Below are 26,547 nucleotides of genomic sequence, written 5' to 3'. Positions count from 1 at the left end.
CAAATAAGACTATTTTTTTAATTGAAATTTTTCACTTTGCATGAAAAAATAAAGTGCATGAACCTGTTTTGCGTCAAAAAACTTTGTTTAGAAAAATGTTTTATATTTAAAAATTTGCCTTTAAAATAAGTTAGCCTACAAAATTTAAATACCATTTAATTATTTTTTTTTGGATTAAAAAAAAAAATGAAAAAAGTCCTGACGAGAATCTGGCTAAAACATAATCGACCCAATACTTTGGGGGAGCACAGGATGCCGTAAAATAAAGCCAAGTGAAATGAAACTAAATTTCAAGAATTTACTTTATTTCTCTTTTGTAAAGTGTATTAAAACGAATTTCTAAGAGTTGGAATTATTACACTTAAACAAAGTAAAATAAGCCAATTTTTTTAAATTTCACTTTCAAAAAAAAACTTTCGCATCGAAAGGTGCGTCCTGCATCTAATCTTATAGGGTTTGTTTAATACAAGTGGTATTGGTAGGGTTCAAGTCTGAAAACCAGAAAATAAATGCTGGTGTGCCACAGGGCTCTGCTTTATCTCCAACACTCTTTCTCATTTTTCTAAATGATCACCTGTTTGCAACTTCTAATCCAATACATTGTTTCGCTGGCGATAGTACTTTTAGCTTTTCATATTCGTATTCAGAATCACATCCCTTTTCTTCGGATGTGGAACTGCAACGACAGTATATGATAAGCTCATTAAATTCCGATTTAAACAACATTTTACAATGGGGAATAAAAAACTGAGTGTAATTTCAAAATAAAAAAAATTGGGTGGCGCAATAGTCCGTTGTGAACCAGGGCCTAGTAACTTACAACTCTCAACCACTCCTGTGTGCGAGTACTGTTGTCAGGAATGGAAGGGACCTTCAATTTTAGGCCGAATCCGAACGGCTAATTTGAGAAAGCACTTTTTCATGACAAGATTTACTCTTGAAGGATTTGTCAATTTCTCGGAAGAGGCAGTACCCGCGCAAATTATTTTTTTTTTAATTAAATTAAGGTGGCACAGGCAGGGATTGAACCCAAGACCCCTTGCATGTTAGTCCAACGCACTAACCATCATGCCACAGATACTACCTGCGTGGAATTTAATGCTTCGAAAACGCAATGCTGTCGTGTATTGTTAAAGCGAGATATAACCCCCTTGTCATTATCCATGGATGGCACTTGCATCGAGGAGGCTGAGCATCTCGATATTCTCAGTATGTGTATCACCAACCACCTTTTGTGAAACTATCACATACGCAATGTCGCCAAAAACGCCGGAAGATGTTTGGGTTTTCTAAGGCGATGCATGAAGTTTTTCTCCCCCTTCTGATCTGGCTGTTATTTACAAGACTTATATACGTCCAAAGCTTGAGTATAACTCCCATATCTGGGCTGGTGCTCCTGCAACTTACTTAAGCCTATTGGACAGTATTGAACGTATTAAACAGCTCAATTGCAATACTCGCGCTTCTAGGAATGATCATCAATATGCCTTCGAGCCCAACTTCCGTCGTACTGTCAACTACAGAGATTCGTTCTTTGGCCGTACTACGAGAATGTGAAAAGCCTTGCGCTACACTCTGTCTTTCCCAGCCATTGCTATATTCAGGAATTCAAAAACAAAACCGACATCTCCTTTCAACCCCTCTCTCCCTTTCCTAGTGCTTATTATAAAAAAAAAATAGTGTGCCCAAGGAGGGATGTTGCAGCATGCCCTCTCTTATGTAAGAATAATTTGGTCTTATTTATCAAAGTAATTTGGAAAGTTTAACTATGGACAACACTAGTATCACCGTATTTAACAACTAGTATATGGCAACACTATACAAAGCACTAATGTTGTCGAATAATTTCTAACAAATTAAACATATGATCAAGTTTCCATTATCATTATTTGGAATTATTGACTTTGTTAAAGTGTTATATGACAGGCTGCTGAAGATTGGCCTTATTTCACTTTCGTAAAGTACAATAAGGCCAATTTTTAAACGTTGGTCTTATTTTGCGGCACCGGAGGAATGACAGACACATGGACGAAATCCGAGAACCTAATTTTGTCGACTTCGTTACCATCGCAATGTCATGATTGATTAAAGTCTTTATGTTTTTTTTGTATTGTAGAAAGAACTCTGGAACTAACCGATGTCAAAAACGTAACTTTTTGAAGTATAAACCATTTTCAAAGTAGTATCAGTTGCTGCGTAAAATGTTTGAGCTCAATTTTTTTAATCAGTTTCTTATTTGACATAAACAAAATATCAGTTTCATTTTTAAAATTGTGTAATTATTGTATATAACATCACAATTTTTAAATTTAAAGGACTTAATGTACGTGATAATATCTCATGTACCTTGAGTTCTTTAAATAATTTCATCAAAAGTCTTTGTTTTTCATATATCAATTTCATTGTCTGTTTAACAAAATTTTCTTGAAGTTCATATTTTTAACTACTTCTTGAGATGTTAAAGACGAAAAAATGTATCCTGAATGTAAGAATTTTGATGCATTATTTATTGCGAAGTCATTACAAATAGAAGTAATTTCAAGACTTAGAACTTAGCTGTGCATGAAATGTTTACAACACAAAATCAATCAACTCTCCTGCTTCTTTTATGTTTGATTTGTTTACAAATCAAAGCGCAGAATTTTTAAATTTTTTATATAAAACGTGCCGTTATCGTAAAAACATTTCTTAGGAAAACAATAATTTCTAGGAAAATAATAAATGCTAGAAGAGTTCCAAGAACTCCAAGAAATTTTCTGATATTTAAAATAAAATCATATTTATAATCCTTCATATTATTCATGATGCAAAATGCAAATTCAAAGAACTTATATTTTATTTGATTTTATTCTTAAAGGGAGATTTTATTAAAGTGCACTTTGTCCTTTCAAGAACAACTAAAAACAAAAAAAGTACCTTTCTATCATAATACTCGCAGCTATCTATCCATATAAAAGCTATATCTTTGTGTTACAAAAATACCCATATGCAGGAAGAACTTTAGTGGAAAAGTGTGGAACATAAACTCCTAGTGTTGGTTTGGCAAATGTATAGATACCCTACCAACCTTCACCAACTATATAAACGGCATCATCATCATCATCATCGTCATGGTATCAAAATCATTTCCAAGTTCTACACAAATACCCGCACCTTTGTGGAAAAATAGTACACATAGATCGAGCCATAACAATTCAGTGAACTTAACACTCGAAGCTAACGACTTTTGACATCTTATTCCAGTTCAAAGACTTTTTCCACCAACTAACTGTGTGTTTGCCTCCTCTCTAAGTGAAGGTTTGATGATTTCAAAAATACCAAAAGCGTACCTAACCTACATTCATAGATATACTCCTAAATACATATATGAATATATTTAGAATATATAAATCGCTTTCAATTGATTTCTTTTTGAAAATAGAAGAGCAAATTACGGATGTTACAAAAGGTATACAGAGGAGGACTTGAATAGAATATTATATGGAGTGCAGTAGGAGTGCTTTGTGCTTGCATCATTGTAACAGTATCACAAGCACAAGGAACATTTTTTTGGACCACCATTTATAGAGAGCTGTATGCAAAAACTAGGGGGTAGAATATTTACAAGGATATCAAAATTCTTTTAAGGATTTATTTGATATTATATTAATGAATGCTAACAGCTTCCCCGGAGGTTTTACTTTGTCTTATTATTTTTTACTTTTTCAATTTATTTTTAAGAACAAAAGTTCTCAAATAAAATCATTTTTGAGATAATGATGAAATAACAAATAAGCAAAGGTATCATCAACAGAGGGATGGCATTTTTTTAGTGGGAAATGTTTTTTTTGCTAAAGTATTTTATTTACGATCTTTTAACCATAAATGTATGTTGCTATTTTTGCACACTTAGTTCTATGGAAGTCAATAAGTATAAAATCAAATCAAGAGTTCCACCTCGGTAATTCAAATTTACACAAGATAGCAAAGTGCATCAATTTCACTGGTAATGATCATGGAAATTCTTTGCCCAGGGTTTTATAAAATCAAGCATAAAACTTGCCTTATTAACAATAAAATTAATGTGATGTGTAAACTCTAAGTTGGAACAGAAATGTACACCTAATTCTTTAAATGTGGAGTCGCGACAGAGTTTTTGCTTTGATAAACAATAATCAAATACAGTAACGATTCGATTTTTAGTAAAAGTTATCGTCTGGCATTTTAAAGGGTTAAGGGCAAGGCTATTTTTCCCACACCAAAATGTGAAACTATCAACGTCGGCTTGTAAAAGGATACGATCATAGGTGGGCTTTATAATCTTAAGAATGTTCATGTCATCAAAATGAGAACTTCACTTGAGCGAAGCATGACGATACGTCATTAATCGACAGGATGAACAGAAAAGGACCAAGATGGCTTCCCTGCGGAACACCAGATTCAGCAACAAAAGGTTCTGGAAGACAATTTCTAAATTTTAACTTATAGGATCTGTTTTCAAGGTATGATTTGATCCAATCTAAGAAAAGTGGTGGTGGCTAAGTTGGTCAAAAGCTTTAGAAAAATCAGTGTATACACAGTCAACTTCATAACCTTGTTCTAAAGCGTTTGAACATATGTTTGAGAATGTGAGGAGATTAGTAACGGTTGATCTTTTTTTCACAAAACCATTTTGCTGTTCGCAAATAATATTTTTACTAAAATATGATACGCTTTCACAAACAACTTGTTCAAATACTTTAGGAATGCAAGAAAGCTTTGCAATGGGCCTGTAGTTTGTTATATCCACCTTGTTACCTTTCTTGAAAATTGGTGTTAGAAATGACTTCTTCCATATACTCGGAAATTTGCCTGTTTTTAGAAAAAGTTTGAATAAGAACGTAAGGGGTTCAACTAAAGCATTACTACACTTTTTAAGTACTATCGGGGGAATACCATCGGGACCATCGGAATACCAACGCGGATAAAAGATTAAGGACCGTACTCTGTAGCACAGGTATGTGACTACAGCTAGTTTGCGAAAAAGAGTGAAGATTATGAAAATATACTTCATTTACTTCTTGAGGGCTATTAACAAGTGACTCACTGAAATTTGTTGCAAAAGCGTTACAGATATCAACAGTGAAGTTAACTGGAAAGCCATCAGATTTCTTCTTTAAGTTTACAAGTTTCCAAAATTTTTTAGGATTCTCTTTCAAAGAGGTGCCCATATCAGTAACATAACAAGCCTATACAAAATTAGAAAGAGACTTAAATTCATTAAAGACTTTAACATAAAACAAAAGTTGATTGGAGACAGAGTTTTGAGATAAGTTTTCTATGCTTTATTTCTTTTGTTTCGAAGTAAACGCAATTCTTTCGTGTTCCAAGGATGGTTAAAGTTAGTATTTCTTAAAAGGTAGATTTTTTTCTATACAATTATTAAGGATCTTATAAAAAATTGAAACTGATTCCTCAATATTAGAAAATGCTAAAGTATCAGCAATTCCAGAAATGGTTAAATCTTCAGACAACAACTGGAAATTAGCTCTTTTGAAGTCAAAATTATATAAGCAATCAAAGGAATTATTGTGTTCAGTAAGGTGATTACTTAAGTCAAGAAAAATATCCAAGGGGGGTAATACTTATCAATATAAGTAGTTCCTGATCTATATTCTAGAACAAGAGTACTAATAGCGTCAGAAGAAAATACTAAATCGAGAATTCGAATTTTTGAGTTTTTAATGCAGCTTGTTTGCTGTAAGTCAGTAAGAAGGATTTTATCGAGAGAAGATAGTTCCAATTGTAAAGAAGAAAGAGAGGCTTCAAGGCAAGATTCGTCTTCCGATAGAATCCAGTCAATGTGTGGTAAATTAAAATCACCTATAAGTAAAATATTGGTGTCAGCGCAGGACAAAGTGATAACAAAGTCTAATGCTAAGGGGCATTTGCTATAAACAGACTCTATACTTTTTGAAGGAATATAAACTTTTAAAATAAAAATAGTCTTGGTCTGTACCATTATCTTTACACATACCTGTTCAATTGATAATTCAAATGGAAAATATACAGATGAAGAGAAAGCAAAGGGTATATTTTGACTATATTTTTTGTGTAGTTCAAAAGACACACTAAATGAAGTAGAAGTAGCAGATATTGTATTTATTTATTAAAATGTTTAGTATAAATTTGTGAATCTTTTTTGGTATTATTATTGTAAATACAAAACTTTTGCTTCAATATTGTTTAAACTTTATAAAATGTCAAAAAGTCTTTTTTCTTAATATACAACTATTTTATAAGTTATTTAATTTTTTGTTCTTAAACTTTTGGAGCTGACATTTTTCTAACTTTTAATGTTGTGCATGCATATTGAACTGGTAACAGATATATTTTATAAGTAAACCATTATGGTACACTTGGGCATATACGCACTTTTTTAAGTTATTGATGGATATTTATCTTATATTAATTTAACTGTCTTTAGTACTCTTTTTTTAGACATTCGTTTTTAAAATTGAAGGACAAACTACGTCTACTTCGTTCGCATCGGAAGTTATTGCAATCGGTCAGATTTGTAAAATTGAAAATGTTGATATTCCTCTACGATGCAAAGTCCCTTATCTATTAAATGGTTTTATATTTTTTCATTGGCCATATTTTCAGAACATTCAAAATTATTCTGCTTAAAAATAATAACATCAAGATATACAGAAAGGCATATTAATATTAAATATAATTAGGTTGAAGAACAGGTCTAAATCATTGCTATCGGCAAGTCATTTCAAATATGGAGGGGACCTACAGTTTGTATGCTGAATCCAAAAGTTTAATTTAGGAAAGCATTCTATGACAAAATTCACTGTCTTACGAAATGCTCTAATAGAAGCTAAGGGTCAGATAAATCGACGCCCGCTTACTCATATACCGGTGGATCCTGATTCCCAAACCTCTTACACCTAACTCAATGTTCTTCGGCAATTATAATCGTGACGTTACGGCCCATCTAATTTTTCACAAAAGTGATTTTTGCAGCAAACTTTATAGGCGCCGATGATTAAACTTAATAGAGAGACCGATAAGACGCTGGTATGCCAAATATCTGCCTGTTTTCACAAGAATATCAAAATGGTTTAAGAATAAAAAAACATTAGACATTAATGACGTTTTAGTAGTTATCGAATCAAATAAAAAAAAATGTTCAAACTGGCTTTTGGGTCATGTCAAAGGGTTTTATCCTAAGTAATCAGTTAAAAGACTCGCTGTCTTTAGCTAGGATCTTGCTTTCAGACGACGCGGAGCCCAGATCTAGTCAATTTTAAAAATCATGAACTTATATAAACTTTGTTGTTAAAATACAATCGTGAGAATAAGGTTAGGAAGTGTAAGTCATTTTTTTTATAAAATTAACAATTAACAAACAACAAAATTGTAAGTAATAATAATTAATAAAAAAAGAGGCTGGGACTCGACCCACACTGATAAAAATTCCCATTTTTAATTTTTCAAAAGCTATAAATTTATAAAGCTTAAAACTGTCAATTCGATTTTTTTCAAAATTTTACCAAATGTTGAAAACAATATTTCTTGCAAGATAAAGTTAGTTTGAAGCCAATATTTGAAATTTTTGAAAAGATATTTGAGTCGAAAATCTATTTTTACCAACTTTTGTTAAATTTTTTTAGGTTTTTAATTTTTTGTACAAAAACTATCGATTCGATTTTTTTTCAAAATTGTACTGAATATTAACAACAATATTTTTTGAAAGATAAAAGTAGTTTAAAACCAATATCTACAATTTTTCAAAAGATATTTGAGTCGAAAATCAATTTTTAATAACTTTTATACATTTTTTAGGTTTTTAATTTTTTGTAAAAAAAACTGTCAATTCGATTTTTCTCAAAATTTGTCCTAATGTTGAAAACAATATTTCTTATAAGTAAAAATTAATAAGAAGCTATTATCTAAAATTTTTGAAAAGATATTTGAATCGATATTCAATTTTTACCAACTTTGAGTAATGTTTTTTTTTAGATTTTTAAATTTTATAAAAAAAAACTGTCAATTCGATTTTTCTCAAAATTTTATCAAATGTCAAAAACATTATTCTTCGTTGCACAAAATTGTTTTGGAGATGACATCATAATTAAGTCGTAAAATTTTGGATGTGACAAATTTTTTTTTCAGTTTTTTTGATTTATAAAAAAAAGCGTTAAATGGAATTTTTCCGAAAAATATGTTTGTGTGGTATCACGTTACAAGTCTCTAGCGTTTTTGGTTCGTAAGATATTTAGGGTTAACCAACATTTTCACCTTTTTTCAAACTGCTATGGTAAAAAAACCACCCACGCAATTTCTTGAGAGCCCTTTCTGCATCTTTCTGCCTTATTATCTGTATAACAAATTTTATTTGAAGTCGATATCTCTTCTGGTTCTTGAGCTATGGACGACGGAAAAACTTCGTGAACGTACGGACGTACGAACGTACGTACACACGCACGCCCAGGCATCTTTCTAAAAATCTTTTATTTCGACTCTAGAGATCTTGAAACGTCGAGAAATTTCAAAATTTTCAATTTGACAAATCGAAACCATTACAATAACTTCCTATGAGAAGTTAAAAATAGCTCAAACTTCAATTATTGATTGCATACTTTTTGAAAATCTTTCAGTAACAATTTGGCATTTTACGAACAAATCACTTTAAAGGGCACCAATGCAAGTTATCAAAGTTAATAGCATTTCAACCCTTACAGATTTTTGAGTTTGATTTTTAAAATACTCCATAAATCAAATCGTTTTTGAAATAGTGGTTTTGTACAAAAACCATTCTTTAAATATTTTTTAAAAAGTTATAGCACACGCTATTATTTTATGTTAAAATTGAAAGCAAAATAGAATTGTAAGGAAAAGGAAAAAAAAAACATCATCCAGTCAAACGATTAGCTCATGTCCAACTATTATGGAAACCAACCATAACACAAATTTGCCATTAAGATTGTTGATGAGGGTACTTAACAAATTCTTAATTTTTAATGATTCCAATGGTATCAAAAGCTAAAACACAAATTATTCGGTCACTAAAATGAAACAAACTCCAAAACACATTTTCAAAACTTAAAACGTACCTTCCTAGTTTATTTTTCGGACCATCATTAAAAATGTAAAATAACATTTACCTTTATACAAACTTTAAAGGATGCAGGAAATTAGGTCTCTTTTTTTTAACAAAAAACACCAAAAAATAAATAAACAAACCAACACAAACAAAAAAATCAAAATAATGATAACCAGAAAATAAATATGTACGTAGTTATAGGTAGGGTGGTATAGGTAACGTCGTTAAACAGGAAGTCCATATTTATTATTAATAGGGTCATTAAATAAGGTGGAAAAGGACCTTGTGTGCATTTTGCAAACAAAGTCAAAATGACGACGACGACAAGGTGATATGCGGTCATGCTTCTAGTCTTTATATTTTGCAGCAGAGCTCCTGCCAACTGTTACGTCAAAAGTTTATACTGTCTGGCATTGGCACACCTCAGTCCAACCACAGATAAAAGATCTTCCTTGCCTCCAGCTCTCTGCAACTCTGGGGTGATATCTTCTGTTGGGAGAAGTTCAAAGGCTTTAGTTCTTGTGTTTGGCCTTAGGGTAAACAAGTGGCCATAATAGGCTATGCTCTTGCAATATGAAAGACTGAGACTCTTTCATAATAACTATACTTAAACATATACATATTTTTTTTTACAATAAATGCCTAATACCCAGAAATGAAGTATTCTATAGACAAGAGTGTTCCTCGTCATTATGTTGAATAGAGTCTGACTAGCTGCGACTTCACCTCAGTTTCAATGAAAATGGTACTTGGATTTCCCAGGCTCATATACCCTAACACACCTCTTCTATGTTAATATGTATATATGTATTATAAAGCACTGGTAAATGTAACAAAAAAGGATTCTTTTGTAAGCAAGGTGGAGATGAACCTACTTCATGACCTATAGCCTTTTGACTTGGCCACATTCATAAAGGACCAAAGAATAGTTGGGTATAGGGTAGGCATACTTACTCCTCCATATAACTATACATATTTTTTGTTTTTTTTTGTTTTACTGAATTTATTATGGGAAAATGGAGAAAATTCTTTACTTATACCACTTAGTGGATTATGTTGAAGCAGGAACATTTGAGTAAGGCGAGTCTTTAAACTAAATATGTATAATGTAAAAGTAACAAATTAACCTTTTAGTATATTATCACTTCGTTTCGTTTTACAACAAAAAAAACTCTAAAAAAAAGGTTGATTTAATTTGTTTTATGGACTTTATACCGGACTCATTTATCAACTCTCGCTCTCACTGTTCCTATACATATAATTTTTTTATCGGCGGAGCTATAAAAGCATCATTATTCATTTGGAAGCACTAAATGAAATGTATGAAAATACGTATATTTTTATACTCTTGATCATTTTATAATTTTTAAATTTACTGAAGCCATTTTATTTATTGCCGTTTTTTTTGTTATGATGGGAAATACAAATAGGCAGGAAGGCTTCTACAAATTGAGTTAGGAAAAATAAGTCAATTCTATAGGCCATAGTCTTTGTTGGAAGCCACTTATAATGACAACCCGCCGAGTCATAATTAAATAACTAATAAAATAAATAAAAATAAAGTAATTTAAAATAAGATTCATGACTTTATCGTCACTTAAGCTTTTAATTTCTCAATTTTGTTAATAAAGTTAAATTTATCTAAAGCAATAAGAATGAAGTTATCTTATAAGAGATTTCATTCTGAAAGTTGTGAAATAAGATTTTTTTCAAAGTAAAAGCAATAGATTTTTATTTCAAAATTAATTAAATTTGTCATTATCAATTCACAAAATTTGGCTGAGTTCAGTCTTTAAGGATTTTCATTGATTATAAAGCATTAGCATCTTTCACGTATCTCCAAAATGTAAAATACAAAAGTCTGTAAAAAGTAGCACCTTTAATTCAGGATTTAAAAATATACCTTCAACGTTTTTTCTTAAATTATTTTTTATTTCAATTGGCCTGGATAAATTTTGACGCCCGTGGCCGCCATTTTGTTTTGGTGACATCTGTCAAATCAAATCGTTTATAGACGCGGTGGCCCTTCACAGTCTACTTTCTGATGTTTGGTGGCCAAATCTGAGACGACGGGTTCAGTAAACAATCACACAACACCCGTACGTTCAAGGAACATAAGATCGGCCGAGAACATCGCCGCGGTCTTGAAAGTGTACGGCATAATCTGAGGCAGTCTATTCCTCGCCGGGCACAAGAACTCGGCCTTTCGCAGATTTCAACTTAGCGAATTTTGCGTCGGGACTTAGGCCTACACCCGTACAACCAAATTCAACTGACACAGGAGCTCAAAGTTCATGACCATAGACAACGCCTTTTGTTCACTGACTGGGCTTCTAATCGTTGGAAGACACCAACCCACGCATCCTCAAAAAATAACCGTTTCGTGTAAATTTTTGGTTGGCAGCGTCCTCTTTTGAAAACAACGTTAGTGAGTCAATAGCGAGCGCTACATAACGATGATAACTAATTTCTTATGGCTCAAAATGCACCTATAGACTTAGACATGTGGTTCCAGAAGGACGGCGCTACGAGCCACACAGCAAACACCACGACTTCTACACACATCATCTATCCGTCCTTATTGAAAAACCCTTAATCTCATTTTTTAATTTTTGTTTTAGTTCCTGATAAAATTTAAAAACATAATAACTGTCCTTCTGGAAGATTACAAAAATATATTTTTGTATTGAAAGAAGTCGAGTTAAGAAAAAAGTTTGAGAAAAATCGAATTTTCGATTTTTGACCAATAAATTTGTAGGGCTCCACCGTTATTTCTATCTTTAAAAAAAATGATAAATAACTAATGCAAATCTTTTGAGAATGTTAATTTAAAAGTCTGAACTCAATCAACCCAATCGTTTTGGCTGTAGGGCCGAGGACAGAGAAACAGACTGACGCAGACGGACCGAATTGCGGGACCAACTTTTTCCGACTTCTCTACCATCGTAATTTTGTGTTCGAGCTCGAAATTTTTTACGAATGCAAAACTTATCAAAATGTATACGTCGTAAAAAATATAAAGTTTAAAAGTCTAAAAGTTGTTAGATCAAAATATCACCCTAGCCAAATGGGCTCACCTTTTTTGGAGAAATTACACGGTCAGGAAATTTTTCTTGTAAAATTGCAATTATTTCGTTGCGCCATTTTTTTTTCCAAAATCTACATCGATATTTTTCAACTTCGGCTACAGAAAATTATTATTTAATGGCCAGTAACGTTATATGTTCACCTTAAGAGTTGTACCACCTTCATTCTGAAATCCATTGTTACAAGTTGAAAATGGAGATGTTTACACTTTTCAAGATTAATTTTTGGATTTTGCGGGTCTCAAATCCTAAAATTCTGCTTATTACGGTGTGTGAAAGACGAAAATTGATTTCATAACTAAAAAGAGGCTGGGATGCGACCCACACTGACAACTTCCCATCCCGTCTGTCGATTTGTGTTGCTTAAAAGTTTGTCTATATGTACTCGTATCAATTTTTACCAAATTTGCGTACTATTTTTTGTAGATTTTATTTTTTATGAAAAAACGGACTGTTGGAATTTAATATAAAAATTACTGAATATCGAAAACAATATTTTCTGTGAAATAAAATAAGTTTGAAGCCAATATTTCAAATTTTTGAAATAATATTTGAGTCGAAAAACATTTTTTACCAAATTTAAAATTTTTTTTTTAGGTTTTTATTTTTTGTAAAAAAAACTGTCAATTCGATTTTTCTCAAAATTTGTCCTAATGTTGAAAACAATATTTTTATAAGTGAAATTAGTTAACACGGTATTATCTCAAATTTTTGAAAAGATATTTGAGTGGAAAATCATTTTTTACCAACTTTTTTGAATTTTTTTTTCGGTTTTTAAGTTTTTTGTAGAAAAAACTGTCAATTGGATTTTTTTTAACAACAATATTTATTGAAAGATAAAAGTAGTTTAAAGCCAATATCTACAATTTTTAAAATAATATTTGAATCGGAAATCAATTTTTACCAACTTTTATATTTTTTTTTAGGTTTTTATTTTTTATAAAAAAAAGACAATTCGATTTTTCTCAAAATTTGTCCTAATGTTGAAAACAATATTTCTTATAAGTAAAAATAAGTGAGAAGCTATTATCTGAAGTTTTTGAAAAGATATTTGAGTCGAAAATCATTTTTTAATAACTTTTCTTAATTTTTGTTCGGTTTTTATTTTTTTGTGAAAAAACTGTCAACTCGATTTTTTTCAAAATTTTACTGAATGTTTACAACAATATTTTTTGAAAGATAAAGGTAAATTAAAGCCAAAATCTTAAAGTTTTGAAAAGATATTTGAGTCGAAAATCAATTTTTACCAAATTTTATTAATTTTGTTTAGGTTTTTATTTAAAAAAAAAAACTGTCAATTCGATTTTTCTCAACATTTTTCAGAATGTTGAAAACAATACTTCTTATAAGATAAAATAATTTTGATGCCTAACTTTCAAGTTTTTGAAAAGATATTTGAATCGATATTTAATTTTTACCAACTTTGAGTGATGTTTTTTTTAGATTTTTATTTTTTATAAAAAAAACTGAAAATTCGATTTTTCTCAAAATATTATCAGATGTCAAAAACATTATTCTTCGTTGCACAAAATTGTTTTGGAGATGAAATCATATTTTAGTCGTAAAATTTTCAAGGTGACAAATTTTGTTTTCAGTTTTTTTGATCTATACAAAAAACCGTGAAATGGATTTTTTCAAAAAATATACTTCTTTGATATTACGTTACAATATATAACATTAAATTTAATTCAAGTCTCTAGCGTTTTTGGTTCGTAAGATATTTAGGGTTAACCAAAATGTTCACCTTTTTTTAAAACTGCTATGGTAAAAAAACCACAAACGCAATTTTCTTGAGAGCCCTTTGTGCATCTTTCTGCCTTATTATCTATATAACAAAATTTATTTGAAATCGATATCTCTTCTGGTTCTTGAGCTATGATGGACGACGAAAAAACCGTCGCGAACGTACGTACACACGCACGCACAGACATCCTTCTAAAAATCTTTTATTTCGACTCAAGGGACCTTAAAACGTCGAGAAATGTCAAAATTTTCAATTTGACAAATCGGACCCATTACAATAACTTCCTATGGGAAGTTAAAAATGATGTATGATGTAAAATTCACACATTTTAATGCATTTCAAGGACTCATTAATCAGAATCGATTAGTTTACGTTCTTGTATTAAGTGAAATTTAAAAGCCGTACAAACTTAATTTTGTTTTTCGAATGCTTAATTGTAAAAATTGACGAAAAATCTAAAAACCTGGGTTTTCTTAGACGCTACAACAACAATATTCTCAGTTGTTCTTAAGAGACGTGAATGATATCGATTCATTACATCGTTTACTTTTACCAAAATCTTGAACGTGTCCACTTGTTTCACTATCGTCGACCAACCCGAAAAAATGCTTTAAGACAGACTTCTCAAAATTTTATTGTAACTGCAAAGTTTTCACCGGTTTCTGTAGTTAATTTTACCATTTTTAATGCATTTTTGAGCAATTACTGATTAATTTTTTAGAAATGTCGTAGTTTTTACTGTTAAAAAGTCAAAAAGCGATAACTTAAGAATTGAAAGCCTTACAAAAACCTGGCTATTGAAGTCGAAACTTTTCATTGGAAACCCTTTGTTACTTTTTGTTTTGTCCTGATTGATGTTGCAAACTTTGTATTATATTCGGTTTCAAAAAAGGATAATGCTAATTTAACATTAGAAATACAAATACTCATCTTCCCAGATAGTCAAGCTGCCATAAAATTATTGGACTCTGTCTCAATAAACTCACCTCTAACAGCTCGAAACTGCAAATTATCTCTTGTGGAGATGGCAGAGCAGTTCAAAACTCACTTTATTTGTGTGCTGGAAATTGTAAAGCTGCGGAATTTTCAAGAAATTGTACAACTTTACCTTTGATGGGCAACAAATCCAACATCTGCATAAATCTAGCTACTTGTAAACTTATGATAAAGCATGATACCATAAAGAAAGCAAACCACAGATTGTCTAATAGAACCACTTGTCGATCAACAAAACTCACTTGGATAGTGATTGCTGTTAAACATTCTAAGCAATTAATTTCATAGGAGTCTTTGCGAAACAGTGCTTAGGGGGTATGCATGCTTTTCAACTTGGAGATCCTGTAAACGATTTTTGGGGAAGTTATATTGATGAAGAAGAAGAGAAGAAACTTTCTATGTTCATGTCCTGATGCCCTATCAAAAAGACGAAGACTTCACCTTAGAGACTTTTACTACAGTGATCTGAAAATCTCCGACATCTATTGTCTCAAATGCATCCTAGCTTGCCCTAACTGCTTAAACGAGTAAGGTAGACCTTTAGATTCATGTGGTATCACAACGGGTTAATATTATTGGTTTTAATGTGTGTTTGTTTTTTTTTCCCTCCAATAGCCAGTTTTACCCTAACTTCACCTTACATTACAAATTTAAACTGTAAGCAGTTGGTGGGTGATAAAAGATAAAAATAGACATTACACCAGTACATGAATAAAATAATTCATCAAAAGTTCACATAAAATTGTTATCCTTTTTTATTTACTAAACAGTATTTACATAAATTAAGAATCAACTTTATTCAAAATAATATTCTCAATTAAACAATATAAAATTAGATCATTTTTGAATAGAATTATGATAAGCAATAAAAATGTTATTTTCAAATGTCTCCCACATTCTTTTAAATCAATTGCCGCAAAAACACTCCATAAATATGTATGCGTATAGAAGTACTTAAATGTTAAAATATCAATTTTAATTTTAGTCTCATTAGTTGAGTTACAAATATTGTAATTCATTTCATTAGTTATGCCATAATTTTACTTTGTTTTTCCAATTGATTTTCAACTATTCAAATTCAAAATTGCGATGTGTGTTTGTTTGTAATGAAAGTGTGTATGAAATCAGCATTTATGCTAATTTTTCAATTAAAATAAATTTAGCTACACTGGGTTGATGTTGTTTGGATTATTGGTGCGATGAGGTTGGAATTTAATTGTTGAAAATATTATTTCTATTTCGGTTTTTTATAATTAATTAATTCTAATTTAAGAATTGATACATATTTGGATATTTAGGATTGAGTGGGTAAATGATTAACGATGCAAGTACACATTTTTTGTTTAGATTTAAACTGTGTTTAGTGTTACAGTTATTTTATGTTAATATCTCCATATATGTACATTTATTCAAATAACTTCTAACTGTGAAACATAATATCATTAATTATTATGATAACTTATTGACGTATGTACTTGTTCAGGAGTGGGTAGAAAATTATCTTGTTTTTTCTGTTCCAGTTCCAAATGAAAACTCAATCAAAACGAGGTTGGAATGCGACCCAGACTGATTACATCCCATTGGTGCTTTAAGTCATGAACCCTGTATTTTTCGTAAAATAAGTTTAATTGTCATTTACGGGACTTCAGAAATGTAAATACTAAGGGTTTGTAAACGGTGATTTTTTAAGAGCTTGAGAACTTTTTTTAAAAAAAAAAAACGCATAAAATTTGCAAAATCTCATCGATTCTTTATTTGAAACGTTAGATTGGTCCATGACATTTACTTTTTGAAGATAATTTCATTTAAATGTTGACCGCGGCTGCGTCTTAGGTGGTCCATTCGGAAAGTCCAATTTTGGGTAACTTTTTCGAGCATTTCGGCCGGAATAGCCCGAATTTCTTCGGAAATGTTGTCTTCCAAAGCTGGAATAGTTGCTGGCTTATTTGTGTAGACTTTAGACTTGACGTAGCCCCACAAAAAATAGTCTAAAGGCGTCAAATCGCATGATCTTGGTGGCCAACTTACCGGTCCATTCCTTGAGATGAATTGTTCTCCGAAGTTTTCCCTCAAAATGGCCATAGAATTGCGAGCTGTGTGGCATGTAGCGCCATCTTGTTGAAACCACATGTCAACCAAGTTCAGTTCTTCCATTTTTGGCAACAAAAAGTTTGTTAGCATTGAACGATAGCGATCGCCATTCACCGTAACGTTGCGTCCAACAGCATCTTTGAAAAAAATACGGTCCAATGATTCCACCAGCGTACAAACCACACCAAACAGTGCATTTTTCGGGATGCATGGGCAGTTCTTGAACGGCTTCTGGTTGCTCTTCACTCCAAATGCGGCAATTTTGCTTATTTACGTAGCCATTCAACCAGAAATGAGCCTCATCGCTGAACAAAATTTGTCGATAAAAAAGCGGATTTTCTGCCAACTTTTCTAGGACCCATTCACTGAAAATTCGACGTTGTGGCAGATCGTTCGGCTTCAGTTCTTGCACGAGCTGTATTTTATACGGTTTTACACCAAGATCTTTGCGTAAAATCTTCCATGTGGTCGAATAACACAAACCCAATTGCTGCGAACGGCGACGAATCGACATTTCACGGTCTTCAGCAACACTCTCAGAAACAGACGCAATATTCTCTTCTGTACGCACTGTACGCATTCGTGTGGTTGGTTTAATGTCCAATAAAGTAAACTGAGTGCGAAACTTGGTCACAATCGCATTAATTGTTTGCTCACTTGGTCGATTATGTAGACCATAAATCGGACGTAAAGCGCGAAACACATTTCGAACCGAACACTGATTTTGGTAATAAAATTCAATGATTTGCAAGCGTTGCTCGTTAGTAAGCAAAGTAAAAGCATACTGAGCATCTTTCTCTTTGACACCATGTCTGAAATCCCGCGTGATCTGTCAAATACTAATGCATGAAAATCCTAACCTCAAAAAAATCACCCTTTATAAAGTTAATGATTTATCCAAGATATTTGAGTTAAAAAAAATGTTTTGTAGATAGTTTTTTGAGTCTTTGTCTTCTATAAAAAAGGCTGATTGATCCCATATAAAGTATAGTTATCCTTCCGATTAGTCGAATTAAAAAATGTTGAAATTTCCCAACGTTTTAAGGTCAATATAATCTAAATTAAAAGTTTTAAGAGCGATGTCTGTATGATGCGTGTGTACGAGTACGTACCTTCTCTTCGTCGGCCTCAAGAACTCGTGAGGATAAAGAATTCCGATATATTTGGATTTACAGAATATAGCATCAAAACATGCAGAAAGGGCATTTGCACAAACTTTACAGAATATAAGGAGGCGTGGACTTCAAAAGAAATTCATTATGTATAAAATACAATATTGTTTCTAATATTTATAAGGTATTATGGTAAAGCTCCGTTTTTACTAAAATATCTCTTAAGGTGAACTTATTTAATCATTTGCTAAATATTGTTGGTAACTTTTTGCCAGGTTTTTAGAAAAATTAAAATTACGAACTTTTTTTTTTTACAAAAAACGGAAACATATAAAAACAACTAAAAACTGAAAAAATGGTTTTCCACTCAATTATCTTATTGACAAAGCAAGATATTATTTACTTCAAACATCTTTTGTGCCACACAAATGTTGTTAATAATATTTTGTAAAACTTAGAAACATCGAAAAATGCGTTTTGTTTTAATTTTGGTGGGGGCAAAACCGCCATTTATTCGGCGTATTTCAAACTATAAACTTAATCTAACTTAAGAACTAAGTAACTTATAGCTTAGGATGAGGCTGGTGAAAGGAACAATTTTGGAGACGATGTCTTAGGAAAGTAGTGCTTACATTGAAACCAAAAAAGTTTTCATTTAAATTGACAGTTTGTAGCATTTGAGTAATGGGTTCATTTGAGCCGTAAGAGGTGTGGTGCGTGGGAAGATGAAAGAGGTGAGTATTTCTCTAATTATGAGGTTTAATGTTAAGGAAGATAGAGATATTTTTCAATGGCTTTGCTAAGGTCAGTGGAGATTAAGTAATTTAACGTATATTTTCTACACATGTGGAAATAAGAAAGAAGGAAGAAAATTCTGAAGCCGAAAACTATTTTAGAAACTTGAGAGGAAGAATACCAGGCCAAAGTGAGAATGCTTCATTCAGTTTAATTAACTTATATTTGATCAAATTTGTGGGTCGCATCCAGGCTTTGTTTTTTATTTCAGCGACCCAAATCATGAACACATTTGTACTAGAAATTTGTATTTAGGTAAAACTGAGTTGCTTATATATTTTTAGTTAAGCAATTATGAATAAAAATTTCATATAGACAAATATATTTTATTTAATTCTTCAATTTGAGTAATTTCCTTTAAAAATAATTCTAAAAATGAAAACTTAAAGGAAAAATTCAAGAATTTGGGAAAAGTATCATACTTTCTTCCTCGTACTTTAACTTAGAAAAATAGTTGCTTAAAACTTGTAAAGGTTTAAATTTCTTAAAATAATTATGGGTTTAATTAAATTAAAATTAGGTGGCTCAACAGTCCGTTTGAGAACCAAGGCCTAGTGACTTACAACTCTCAACCATTCCTATGAGCGAGTAATTGCAGGGATAGAGGGACCTACAGTTTATATGACGAATCCGAACGGCTAATTTGAGAAAGCACTTTTCATGACAAGAATTACTCTTGGAGAATTTGTCAATTCCTCACAAGATGCAGTACCCGTGCAGGCAGGGATCGAACCGAAGACCTTTTGAATGACAGTCCAACGCACTAACCATCAAGCCACGGGTACTACAACGTGGGTTTAATGCTTGTGTTAATTTTTCTATCGTTTTCAAATGCAAAAAAAAAACGTATTAATTTTTGTTATGTTTTTAAATGGTCCAATGTATTTTTTGATTTAGTGCTAATTTTTTAAAGGAACGAGAACTTTATTCTTATTAGCAACTTATAAAAAACTTTTCCTTCTAAGATTTAATGTCTTTAAAATTTAAGTTCTTGGCAATGACTGCTTTTTATAAGTCATTAGAAACACTTTATGTTTTATGCTATATATTTCATATTTGAGTGGCAAAATCTAAAATAGTAAAACAAATTTAATTTAAGCTTATTAGCCATTTATTTTGGTCATTAAAATCATCATTGGATTTCTTATGCGATTATTGAACAATTCTATCACTGACAAAAAAAATCCTCATTAAAGTCAAGCACTTGAGGTTAGAAATTATTATTGAAAGCAAAACTCATACTATTTTGTTCCAAATTACAAAACCAAAAAATCAGCTCATCCTTGAAATTTTTTTTACAAAAATTAAAAGCTCATTAAATTCACTTTGATACTAAACTTAACGAATATAGCTTTGCTAAGTCAATTTCTGATCTAAAATTTAAACTTATTTGAATTCGAATTTTTATTTTAACAAAAGTAATCCTTTTTCAGTAAAAAAATATAAAATATTACTTATAATAAAATTTTTCAAGTGGGTCTTCAAGAACTTGGCTAGAGCGGTGCAAAAAAAACTGTTCGAAAACTACACGAATTAACATTTATTTATGGCCAGGGTTTTTCTATCATAGATTACTGTTTGGCTAGAGGCGATTGGCTTACTGTTATAGAGGATTTTAAGGTACAAACCGCAAGCTATTCCGCCCACCTTCCAATAGTGACATATATGAAAATTCAAAACTTCGATTCAACGGTGATCGAACCAGTCCTAAAATATAAAAGGTTTGTAAGTCAGGTAGTAGTGTACAAGCGTAAACTCGATGCGCAAGTAAATAGTCTATCAAGCCATGTATCCTGGTCTTGTGAGCAGTGGGTTGGCTAAATAATAGAAGATATTAAAAGTTCAGCCATGCCACCCAATAGGAAACAAAATTTTACTGCTGAGTGGTTCGACTGGGAATGCATAAAACTCAGAAAACAGTCCTTTGCAATGCTTACAATTTTTAGGAAAACAAAGTCTAATTTCTTTAAATCGCTCTACCTAGATGCAAATAAAACCTATAATCTAGTATGCAAAAATAAAGAAAAAACTTTTATGGCTGGTTTAGCAATAGGTTTATCAAAATGTAAAGACTCAAAATCATTTTGGTCTACAGTGAGATTTTTAGGTGGCGTTAAAAATGTTTCAGCAACTACAATAAATTTAGAGTTACTAGCAAACCATTTCAAGGAACTTCTTAACGCGTCAACAAACTCACAACTATTTCAATATGCTTCACCTTCAATCACTATTTCAGACCTAGACGACCCTATTACAATAAATGAATTGAGCAACCCTTAAAAACAAGAAAAAAAAAAGGGAGGCGGGCTAGATGGAATTCCAGCTGAATTTTATTAAAACTCATCCCCGTCTTTCCTAAATCTTCTTCTTTATTTTTTTTAATAAGCTTCTTGAAAAAGAAGATATACCTCAGTCATTTTTAATGTGTCCAATTTTTAAAAAAAAGAAGATCCTATCTCACTAGCAAACTATAGGGGCATTTCGATTCTTCCTTGTTTGAGAAAAATATCTACCCAAATTCTATACTGCAGGCTTATGAGGTGGGTAGAAGAAAACAAATTGTTCAGCACTTTCCAAGCTGGTTTTCGCTCTGGACTTTCAACTGTGGATCAAATCTTCGCACTCTACAATATAGCAAAACGTTTCATCGATAACAAAAAAAAATTTTATGTCTTTTTCATTGATTTAAGGGCAGCATTTGATACTATCAACCGGAATTCACTAATTTATAAATTATCAAATTTAGGTATATCGAAGAAATTTTTAAGACTCTATAAACTTCTCCTCACCAGTACTTGCGCTACTGTGTCAAATGGGAGTTCCATATCCAGCTTCTTTAACACTGATTGCGGTGCGCCCCAAGGTTGCCCCTTAAGCCCGATTATGTTCGCCCTTTTCATTGACTATGTCTCCCGTGATTTTCCTGGGGGCGGGTGTAAGGTTTGGAAATCAGCTTATTAAGGTACTACTTTATGCGGACGACCTTGTTGTTTTGTCGGACAACCCCACCACATTACAGTTACAAATTAATAGACTTAAAAACTTTTGTGATAAATGGAACCTGAATACAAACACCTCAAAATCAAAAATTATGATTTTTGAATGCACCCGTCGAAGAAGAAACATGGTCATTGGATCGTGAACCTATAGAGGTGGTTAACAAATTTAAGTATTAAGGTGTTCTATTTTGTGTTCTACAAGGTCGGAAAAGATCTTACACATTCATTTGATGTCAAAAAAGGTTTTAGACAAGGCGATGCACTGTCATACGACTTCTTCAACATCGTTCTGGAAAGAATTGTGCAAAACTCAACTGTCAACACTAGAGGCACAATCTTCCAAAGGTCCATCCAATTACTCCGATACGCAGATGACATTGACATAATTGGAAGATCAAAGCGTGATATCAGTGGATCGTTTTTCGACGGAATCGAAGAAGATGGGTTTAGTGGTCAATGAGGGCAAGACCAAGTATATGCTGTCATCAAAAGAGGACACTGAACGAAGACGTCTTGGACAAAACGTCACCATGGAAAGCTATAACTTTGAGGTAGTTAAGGACTTTGTCTACCTAGGAACCGCTATTAATGCAGACAACGACACCAGCGCTGAAATCAAACGAAGAATAACTCTTCCAAATCGCTGCTTCTTTGGACTTAGAAGGCAATTGAGAAGTAAAGTCCTCTCTCGAGCATGTAAAATCACTATCTATAAGACACTCATCATCCCGGTTCTCATTTATGGCGCTGAGGCCTGGACCCTGTCAAAGAAAGATGAGAGTGTCTTAGGATGCTTCGAGAGAAAAATTCTTTGGGTGATTTTTGGTCCCGTACGCATAGATGGAGAATGGAGGAGAAGATATAACGACGAACTGTACAGGCTGTACAGCGACACTGACCTAGTTAGCAAAATTAAAGTCCAACGGCTTTGATGGCTAGGTTATGTAGAGCGGATGGACATCAACGCTCCAGCCCGGAAATTCTTCGAATCCAATCCCGAGGGACGGCGGCTTAGTAGAGTAAGACCGCGACTCAGGTGGCGCACCCAAGTGGGAGAGGACCTCAACCAACTTGGTGTGCGAAACTTGAGTCAGCTAGCTAGGGACCGAGCTGGCTGGAGACGCATGTTGGTTGAGGCCCAGGTCCGCCCCGGACTGTAGCGCCACCTTAAGTAAGTAAGTAAGTATTTTGTAGCAATCTAGATTTCCGGTCCCATGTTAAGGAAAAATGCTTATCGGCTAAAACTGCAATAAACCTTATATGGAACACAATTTTCTGCAGTAAGTACATATGCATCTCAGCTAAGTTTAGAGTTTTTGAAGCTACTATAAACTCATGATTATGCTATGCCAGTCAAGTTTTTGGTTACCAAGATCTCGATGAATTTGAGATAGTGCAACGCTTCTTTTTTAAACGAATATTTAAACTTCCAAACTATGCACCAACTTACATGTGGAATCAGGGATCCCTCCAATTTTTCTAAAAAATCTTAAATTTAATACCGATTACATAATAGAAGTAATGTAAAGGTCAAATAAAAATCTTCAAAAGCAAATGATAGATTTCGCATTCAGAAGGAATTTATCGCCGTTTAAAGAATGATATGAAATAGCAAATGCGCGAGGATTTAATCTTAACCTTGGTACAACTTCTCTTGGTAATTGGAAAGATAGGTTTTATAAATGTATTGCGTTGGTTGGTGATTCATTGTATCTCAAGTTCTTGAATAGGGCTCGAACCTCTCCAAGCAGATTGGTCTATAAGCAACTCAATCACACTTTGTTTGTAAACAATTATTTTAATAGTAATATTTTTGCAAATCAAATAGGTACTTTAAAGTTTAAAGCAAGAACTGAGATGCTAAATCTGAATTACAAACCTCACAGAAATGATAATCCCAGGTGTAACCTCTGCAATCGAAATGAAATCGAAGATGTCAACAACTTTTTAGCAGTTTGTCCAATTCTACTAGAACTCTGAAGACTTTTTTCAATCACCAGGAAGCGAAACAAATTTTAAACGGAGAGTGGGGTTGGAAGGACCTTTACAATTTTATTGATCATGCCTTAGATTCCCGAAACAGTTTTTTAGAGTAATTTTAAATTTTTAAATATATGTATATTTAGGTATCATGATCTAAGATGTAAATAGGAAATATATATTATAAACTTGGATATTATGCAATATTCAATTTATTTATTAAATTGTCTACATAATCTATTTTAAACTACAATCTTAAACTTTCTTTTTTTTATTCTCGATAAATTTTCAGGCAGACGGCAAATATATTTTTTGCCATGCTAATGTTCTTATAAAATTTTTCAAATGTATTTCGAGTTTTGGTCAAATAAAGAATTTATAATAATATAATAACTACTCGAAAATAGAAAAAACTGTTTCAAATAAACAGTTTAAAATATTTTTATGTTTTCAAATTTGGTACCTCGATTCGGTAGGAGAACTTTTAGGTAGATGAGAAAACCTTAAATGTTTATATTTTTACTAAAAGATACCAACATTTAAGACTATAATTAATAATCATATGCTTATATAAATAAATTGTTGTTAACTTAAGTACATTATATAATTAATCCAAAGATTGCAACTTACCTAACGCATGGCATTGTAGAATTTTCGTCCTCCCTTCACTCACAATAGAGCCAGAAGATGAAGGTTGTGTTGTAAATCTTGGCGCTTGTATTTGTGGACCATCTGCAAAAATAAAAAAACAACAGAGAAGAATAAGTAATTAATTTCAAAACGACTTAAGCATAACATTTTTGTTTGTCTTTTTTTTTTCAAAATATGACAGTTCTAAGCTTTTTATATTGTGTATACGCTTCTTTTTAATGTTGCTCTTTGCAATATTTATGAGTTTTTAAATCCCAAGGATTCAGGTACCTTCTTCAGCTAAAATATAAAAAAAAACATGTACTTTAAATGTTTAGTTATACTTTCATTTAAAGCAGAACAAAAACAAAAAAACAGAGGACCAAATAAATTACTTCCCTTCAAAACAACGAGGTCGAGCTTGAACTTTTGTCAATATATACAAACCTATGTACGTTCAAAAATAAAAAAAAAAACCTAAAAACACTATATTCAAATTGGTGTTTTGTGTATTGTATACTATGTGGTGGCTGCACTTGAAGCTTAAGTCCGGTCGAATAAAATTCATTGCACTAGCTAGCCAAGCCAAGCCACCTAGGTAACTGCTGTATATGTAGCTATTCGTATTTTCCAAATACTCTATCTCTAAACTGCAATTCGATTGGACATTTTCGTTTTGCATTTTTGTTTTATTTATTTAGGCCAAATGACCGCAATGGAATTCCGCTCTAGGTGAAATTAAATAAATAAATAATAATGTCGAGAGGATTTAAAGGTGTTTTTCTGTACTGTGTTTATACTGTTTGTTTGAAATTCACACCAATTTTGATTAAAATTCCACTCTTGCGGATATTTCAAACCAACATGTATTATTATACTCTATGGGTATATAGATGGAGAAGCATCAGGATATTGTTTTCGAAAGCAAAAACGTGTCAAACAAAGCTTTAGAATTTGGAATATAGAAAATATGTATGTTCGGTACCCATGTTCTGTACAGTGAATATATCAACAATCTACATATTAAGAAGTATCTATGTCTAAATCGAATTGAGTAGAGTCAGGTTTTGAGTTTTTGACATTTGATTTTGATACTTTTGTGTTATTTTTTTGGAAAAATAATAATGCAATTGGTATGTTTTGTTTTGGTTTAGAGTTTAGACGTTTAGTGACTCACGGACAGCTAATTAAAACTGAATGCATGGAATCACATACTTTAGCGTTTTGATCTACCTACATAAACTTGAATTTGAAAATATTTTATATCAACACACATGATTTGATAAAATAAGGATCGAATTCGAAACATGAATATGGAAAGGGGTACAGATCGAATTATGATTATGATGTTTTTGTTTTGAAGTGTTTCCAGCTACTCACAGCACGCAATCCCCTCCCAAAAAAAGGCTAATTTTCAAATTAAGTCATTTTAAGAAAAATTGTAAGCGTATTGCTGATAATCATTACATTACATTGAATTACATCATGTAATGTTCAAATCAATTTTTAAACTCTGATTTTGAAAAATATGAGCTCAAAGAGTTTTACCATTTCGGGCGCAGTTTTTACATTAAATTAGATGTTCAAAAATTTAAGAATTGTATATAAAGAAATGCTTAAGCCGAAACTAATAGCAGAGAGAAAGGTTTCGATATTTCAAAAGAGACGACTCCAGTAGAAGATCGTGTTTTGATTCTTTAGAGCTATCGTAATGTTCTTATAAACGATCTGTGTTGAGTGAAGGTAAAAATATGTACGTCAAGCTGATTAATGAAATGACCCAAAGACCTCAAACTCATAACAAAGAACCTTATTGATCTATGTCAAGATATTTGGGACACTGTTATTGTTTTAGAGAATTTAAGTTGGTGTATATTGGAGATGGGAAAGAGAACCAAAGTAAAGACTGAGCTGTGAATGCATCTTACAGATGTATCGAAAACAAGAAATAAAGGAAGTCGCTGGAGGCTTTTACCTACGACTTCTATAAAATATATAAGAGCGCACTGTGCTAGAACTTTTCGGTGAAACTTGAAAA

At 32.0% G+C, this 26,547-nt stretch overlaps 1 protein-coding gene across 7 annotated transcripts in view; it reads right to left on the bottom strand.

Moving 5' to 3' along the window:
* Window positions 1-26,547, bottom strand: part of LOC129948552 (protein sidekick) — a 244,148-nt gene that overhangs the window by 49,747 nt on the left and 167,854 nt on the right. For all 7 annotated transcript variants that reach the window (XM_056059622.1, XM_056059625.1, XM_056059619.1 and 4 more), the window contains exon 2: window positions 24,510-24,611. In XM_056059622.1, coding sequence (XP_055915597.1) covers window positions 24,510-24,611 — 102 coding nt within the window. The remainder of the gene's footprint in view (window positions 1-24,509; window positions 24,612-26,547) is intronic.

This window comes from Eupeodes corollae, chromosome 2 (genome assembly GCF_945859685.1).
Source record: "Eupeodes corollae chromosome 2, idEupCoro1.1, whole genome shotgun sequence".
In the NCBI taxonomy this organism is placed as follows: Eukaryota; Metazoa; Arthropoda; class Insecta; order Diptera; family Syrphidae; genus Eupeodes; species Eupeodes corollae.
Note: the sequence above shows the minus strand (reverse complement) of the source record. Positions and strands in the feature narration are given on the sequence as shown.